General features: G+C 41.0%; 1 protein-coding gene across 3 annotated transcripts in view; it reads right to left on the minus strand.

The window, feature by feature from the left end:
* Positions 1-434: 434 nt before the first annotated feature.
* Positions 435-7,301, minus strand: part of VMP1 (vacuole membrane protein 1) — a 142,673-nt gene continuing 135,806 nt past the window's right edge. For all 3 annotated transcript variants that reach the window (XM_011979173.1, XM_011979172.1, XM_011979171.1), the window contains 2 exons: positions 4,309-4,411; positions 435-2,917 (listed from right to left, as the gene is read on the minus strand). In XM_011979173.1, coding sequence (XP_011834563.1) covers positions 2,774-2,917; positions 4,309-4,411 — 247 coding nt within the window. In that variant the 3' untranslated portion in view covers positions 435-2,773. The remainder of the gene's footprint in view (positions 2,918-4,308; positions 4,412-7,301) is intronic.

The raw sequence follows: 7,301 nt of genomic DNA on the forward strand, positions 1-7,301 counted from the left end.
GTCTGTTTTTTTTTTTTTTTTGTCTTGCTCTGTCGCCCAGGCTGGAGTGCAGTGGTGCTATCTCGGCTCACTGCAACCTCTGCCTCCTGGGTTCAAGCGATTCTCCTGCCTCAGCCTCCTGAATAGCTGGGATTATAGGCGTGTATCACCACACCTGGCTAATTTTTTGTATTTTTAGTAGAGACAGGGTTTCTCCACGTTGGCCAGCCTGGTCTCAAACTCCTGACCTCAGGAGATCTGCCCGCCTCGGCCTCCCAAAGTGCTGGGATTACAGGCGTGAGCCACCGCCCCCGGCTGACATTATCTGTTTTAAGGGAGGTGCTCCTCAGCGATAAACTGCTAATGTATTGCACTGCTTGACAGTCACCAAGTTGGAAGATGATAAAACACTGCAGATGTGTAAGGCACAAAATGAGACTTATACAAAGTAGAGATGGAATTGCAAGAATTCCCAGGCCCTCTTTTTATTTACGGTGATACCAAACCATCCACTTGCAAATGCTCTGGTGTCTCATCAGCTGGAATTAAGTAGGTACTGTGTATCTTTGGGATCATGTAGTTGTCTCCACTTTGGTGGATACGAAATACGAAAAAGGAAGGCACGAACAGCTGAAAAAGAAGGGTATCACACCGCCCCAGCTGGAATCCAGCAGGAACCTTTGGGCATGCCACAGCTGAACACTTAAAAGAGGAAAGAAGGAGAGCTGTTTTTCATTTATTTTGAAAGCAAATTCATTTGAAAGATAGTGCATAAATGGTCATCATAAGTCAAACGTATCAATTACACCTTCAACCTAGGGAACACATTTTTTTTTCTATATAATAATACACCATACTGAAATTATTTGCCAACGAATCCCAAAGATTTGGTACAAATAGTACAATTCGTATTTGCTTTCCTCTTTCCTTTCAGACAAACACCAAATAAAATGCAGGTGAAAGAGATGAAACATGACTAGAGGCCGACTTAGAAATTTATTCTGACTTGATCTAAAAAAAAATATGTTGGTTAATGTTAATCTATCTAAAATAAAGCGTTTTGGGAATTCTTTTCGAAGAAGGTCAAGTAACAGTCATACTGCTAGAAAAGTCCCTGAAAAAAAAATTGTTAAGAAGTATAATAACCTTTTCAAAACCCACAATGCAGCTTACTTTTCCTTATTTATTTATTTGTGGTCATGAAAACTATCCCCATTTCCCCATAAAATCCTCCCTCCACACTGCTGCATTATGGCACAAAAGACTCAAAGTGCCACCAGACAGAAGGACCAGAGTTTCTGATTATATACAATGATGCTGGGTAATGTTTAAATGAGAACATTGGATATGGATGGTCAGATGAAAGATACCAAAATGTCAGACAGCCCATCGACTGGTGTTGCCATGAGATTCAACAGTCAACATCAGTCTGATAAGCTACCCGACAAGGTGGTACAGCCATGGAGATGTCACGATGGTAGGCAAAACAAGCAGACATTCAGGCAGGATTTGATAAAAAACAAAAACAAAAACAAACAAAAAAACCCAGGCATTTCTGGCCTGTTGAGATCGAACCCCAATTCTATTCTATTCTGACATAATGCTCATAATGCTCCTAAAGGAAAAAGTAAAATTGCTTATTTTCCTCCCAAGCAAAACAAAATGAACAAGTTCAATCAAAAACGTCCCAATGGAAAAAAATAACATTAAGAATAAAACACTTACAGAAAGGCAAGAAAACTAGGTTACATATAAATTTGTGTCTGTTGAAACCAGAGTACAGGCTAGAAAACATTAACACAGATACGACAGAGTGTGGTTCTTTTTAGAAATGGGTAATTTCTCTCTCCAGTATCCTTTCACTTGTATGAAATATCTCTCCTCTCCTATTTTCACAAACCAAGAAATTCCCAGGTAGGCCAATCCCAGAGGTACCATTTAGCAGTATGCAGCAGCCCAGTCTCAGCATAACAAAACATGCCTTGGTAGTGGCTCTCTCATGCAAATAAAAGAAGGCTTAAGAAATCTTGTTGTAGGTGGATTAGGCAAGGCTGCCATTCAGCTGGTATAAGCTAAAAGTAAAAAATCAAAACGCTCAAGAAAACGGACACAATTTTGGAATGATCAAAGATGTCTTTATAAAGTTTTTTTCAAGACTTCATTCTAAATATACAGAATAAAAAATGGTGTCAGCTCACTTGTAAGACACCAACCAGATTTTCCTTATACTGTCTCAAAATTTAAAGATCAATTTCCCCAGAGGGTGTGCAATGCATCATAAAATGGCCCTTTTTTGAGGGTGGGAGAGGAAGGTTGGGCAGGATGGAATATTAAATTGTAACATGATAAACATGCAAGACTGTTATCCAATCTAGATAATTTATATACATTTTGATGACTTAGGAAAACAAAGCAATCATTTGTGACAAGCCTAAAAAGCTTGACATATTTAACATACTTAGGAACTTTTTTTGTGTGGTGGGAATTCTCTAATTGTATCATGTGGGCCTTTTGAAAGTAACAAACAGAAGGCCAGTCTGTTGCAAGTTTGCTGCTGAACATCACATTCCACCCTAAGAACACACAAGGTGGATTGGATTGAGGGTGGATACCTTACCTTAGCACAGAAGGAAAAAGTATGTCAGTGCAAAGTATGGACTAAACTGCTTTCAGGAAAAAAGTTGTAAAAATTGATACAGGTTGGAAAAGGGAATTTTCCTTCCTGGCTTGGAGTCCTCCCAATTTAAGGCAGAACCCATCCACTCCAATTTTTGCAGTTTAAAACTTTCTCTGCTTATTTAGTTTTCTCCTCTGAGTTCAACCGCTGCTGGATTCGTTTGGCATAACTTTGTGCCATGGAGTTAATGATAGATAGGATGAAGTAACACACCATCACAACGACCAACTTTTCAAACATCCAGGACAACCAGTTTTCTCCCTGTAGAAATAAATGCAGAACAATGCAGTGAAAAAGGTTTCATTTGTTCAGTAGTAAAAAGAGGGTCATCTATAACGCTTTAAGGAAAATAATGAAAACTTGAAGTGTGTAACTTACAAAACCTGAAGAATTAAAACTGAAAAGTAAGCAACCCCAGCTACTCCAAAACACCCATTCCTCTCCTTTTCACACCCAACTAGCAAGATTTCACGTTGCTGGATGTAAAATCAATGTTGATTCATATAGTTTAGAATGGGGTGAGTGTGAGGTTAGCTCTTCTACTAGGACCTAAGAAAAAACTCTTTGATTAAACTCAACTCCGAAGTTACCATGCAGATATTTGTGAGTACTGTCAAGACAGTTAAATATTTTTGTTCTAGTATTAGGAGCTGTTTTTAAAACACATAAATGTATCTGTTTCTGATGTCATGTTTGGTCAATTGAGGGCAGCAAAGGTCCACATAAAGAGTGCAAGGCCATTAAAAAAACGGTGCTTCTGGCCGGGAGCGGTAGCTCACGTCTGTAATCTCAGCACTTTGGGAGGCCAAGGCAGGCAGATCATCTGAGGTCAGGAGTTCTAGACCAGCCTGGCTAACATGGTGAAACCCTATTTCTACTAAAATACAAAAAATTAGCTGGTGTGGTGGCGCGCGCCTGGAATTGCAGCTACTCGGGAGGCTGAGGCAGGAGAATCTCTTGAACCCGGGAGGCGGAGAATGCAGTGAGCGGAGATTGCACCATCGCACTCCAGCTTGGGCAACAAGAGCGAAACTCCTGTCTCAAAAAACAAACAAACAAACAAACAAAAAATGAACCAAACCAAACCAAACAAAAAATACTGTGCTTCCCTCGAGTTTCCCATTTCAGGTTATTGCTTACTCATCCTCTTCTAGTCATTTCCCTTTGCCTCAGAATCCTTTACAGAAAAGACAGTCTAAGTTTTAAAGTTCAGCTATGGTAAGAACCTTGGTTTATTAAAAAATTATCATTTTCCCATGGGAGAAAAGAAAAACAGAGTGAAAATCAAAGGGAGATATTCAAGTCACCTCAGTAAGTCTAATACTTTGTTACGCTGTAAGTTTTAACTTTTTAATCCACCTGGGGAGTATACCTACTAATTTAAGATCAAGGCAACAACTCATTCTATGTAACAGAACCATTGTTTTCCATTGGCTCCACCCTTGTTTTTGGGAGAAGATGTACAGAAGTACACTTTCTAGTTTAAGACAAAGACAAATTTCCCAGTAGAGCATACACAGACACTCAGCTTCTGTCAAGGAACACTGGCAAACCAACCTCACTTATTTGCCTAAAAATGTGAGTGAGAGCTGTGAATGTAATTTCAGCCTGAAACTTCCCAGAGCGGAGAAGAAACCGGAATAAAGTCTTACCTGTGGTGTGCCCATTTCGCTTCTGTGGTGAAGCTTCTGCCGTTGAGCCTCCAGGTACTCCTGAAATGGCTTCTGCAGAGATGGACCTATGCCGGGGACAGCACTGGAAGCAGGCAGGGTACAGTAGCCCGAGGAAAAAGACACATTTGGGAAGAAAAGCAGGAAAAACGTTAAACAAAATGCACTTACCACCTGGACTCAAAAGGCAGGGATTGTATAGGAAGAGGAATAAAATATAAAAATCAGAGAACTGCTGAAATTCTGTGAGCTCTTTCTAGTAAAAAAAAAAAAAAAAAAAAAAAATTCTTCCTTCTAACAACCCCTTAAAAAGCAAAATCTCTCCCACCAACACGTCTGGGAGAGACTAAGAGCTGTAAATCAGGAACCGCTCCCAGCAAAAGAGTTAGTCCCAGAGTAAGGCCAGCTCAGCTGATACTGTACTCTGGTGTGGCACAAAGAATAAAATGAATGACTTCTCAGAAGTCCCACATTTATCACCACCAGTTCCTGTAAGAACTGGTTTGAACCAATTAATAAGGAAATGACTTATGCTTGTGTCATCCCTAGTTAAAAAAGAAACTGCCCGCCCTCTCTCTGACTTGTCCCCTCTTCTCAGAGGGGGCGGTCTTTCTCAATCTAAGTCCTTATTAGGACAATCTGTGCGTCATCCTTATCCAAAAAGAATGCATTAGCAAACTTGGGAGGCACCTCCCACTAGTCAGAAGTCAGTGATTAACAAAGGAACAAAGAAGGAACTATGAACTTTGAATCATTTCATGGTTTATGGTAGACGGTTTGCACAGAAACTCCAGTACATTAGTAACAACTTGTTCTGAGATGACTGGGATAGTGATCTTTGATACATTTATGTACTCGGAGCTCCTTCTCACCCAGAATACATGGAGGCAGTGCTGTTAAACCGGTTTGGCAACTGTAGCTAACAGGCTCCTGTTTTAGACATGCTTGCAGGCGTTTTTAAAAATGGTAGCTTGGGGCAACTTAGAAAAATCAAACATCTCTATTTTCTGTACCTTTTAGTTTCTTATCTGTCACATAGGGCTAAGGACGTAAATAAGTTCAAACTCTTTCTTACAGCCAGCCAAAGAGATTCCAATATGTACTTGCAACACTGCCTAATGCTTGTCCTGTTAAGTATCCTAACTCAAATTCACTTCACTTCTTTTTTTTTTTTTTTTTTTTTTGAGACTGAGTCTTGCTCTGTCGCCCACGCTGGAGTGCAATGGCGTGATCTCCACCCACTGCAACCTCCACCTCCCGGGTTCAAGTGATTCTCCTGCCTCAGACTCCTAAGTAGCTGGGATTAGAGGTGCCCTCCATGACGCCCAGCTAATTTTTGTAGAGACGGGGTTTCACCATGTTGGCCAGGCTGGTCTCGAACTCCTGACTTGAAGTAATCTGCCCACCTCAGCCTCCCAAAATGCTGGGATTACAGGTGTGAGCCATGACGCCTGGCCTTACCTCACTTTTTTTTTTTTTTTTTGAGATGTAGTCTTGCTCTGTTGCCCAGGCTGGAGTGCAGTGGTGTGATCTTAGTTCACTGCAACCTCTGCCTACTGGGTTCAAGCAACTCTCTGCCTTAGCCTCCTGAGCAGCTGGGATTACACGCGCTTGTCACCATGCCTGGATAATTTTTTTGTATTTTTAGTAGAGAAGGGGTTTCACCATCTCGGCCAGGCTGGTCTTGAACTCCTGACCTCGTGATCCCCCTGCCTCAGCTTCCCAAAGTGCTGGGATTACAGGTGTGAGCCACTGCATCTGGCCTTCACTTCTTTTCTAGAACAATTCCTTGCTACTTTTTATAACAAAAAGCAGGAGTAGAAGAGTTTTTGCTATTGTATTTTTATCAGATGCTAACGCATCCCTAACTTCTGGCTGAATTCTTTTCTTTAATCTTATTTATCTATCAGTCACCAAATACTTATTTGATTCCTTTTGTTGGGAAAAAAGCCAAAAAAACAAACTGCCCACAAGGAACTTAAAATCATTTATGGGGATTTGGATTCAAAACACAGGCAGATGCGCACGCGCATGCACACACACACACACACACACACACACACACACACACACACGAACTGATCTGTGAACAAAATAACGTACAATTCAATATTAAAGTTTTTGGTACAGAAGATATATACCAAAGGAATTGGAGGGAGAAAAGAGAGATCAGTGAGGGGTGAAGTTGTCAAAAAGGTCCTTTAGGCCATGTACGGTGGCTCATGCTTGTAATCCCAGCACTTTGGGAGGCCAAGGTGGGAGGATGGTTTGAGCCCAGGAGTTCAATACCATCCTGGGAAACATGGTGAAACCCTGTCTCTACAAAAAATACAAAAATGAGCTGAGAATGGTGGCATGTGCCTGTAGTCCCAGCTACTCAGGAGGCTACAGTGAGAGCCCAGGAAGCTTAGGGTGCAGTGAGCTGTGATCGCACCACTGTACTCTAGCCTGGGTGACAGAGACCCGGCCTCAAAAAAAAAAAAAAAAATTCTTTAGTGAATACTGAAGAAGTACAAAAGGCCTGAACACACATAAATAATAAATGTGAATACTGCACTGATCAGACCAGAAGACCTGTGACAGACATCAAAGACAGTGTGAACAATCTAGAGAACTCATTACCTTCAGACTAGCCTCTCACTGAGCCACCGTGCCTGGCCCTGACTTTTAAGTGGCCTTATGTTAAGGAGGTAGACTAGTAATCTTTTCTTATATATTATGGGTGGGAATGCAAATAGCTCATCCATTTAGACTAGAAATAAATGACATGAATATAAAAAATATATAAAATATTTTAAATATATATAATTAAATATATGAATAAATATATGCACAAAAAAATTGACTTTGAAAACTGCAAATTTATGTGGCTGGGTGCGGTGGCTCCTGACTGTAATCCCAGCACTTTGGGAGGCCGAGGCGGGTGGATCACCTGAGGTCAGGAGTTCGAGACCAGCCTGACCAACATGGAGAAA

Source organism: Mandrillus leucophaeus, unplaced genomic scaffold, assembly GCF_000951045.1.
Source record: "Mandrillus leucophaeus isolate KB7577 unplaced genomic scaffold, Mleu.le_1.0 Scaffold20, whole genome shotgun sequence".
Lineage (NCBI taxonomy): Eukaryota > Metazoa > Chordata > Mammalia > Primates > Cercopithecidae > Mandrillus > Mandrillus leucophaeus.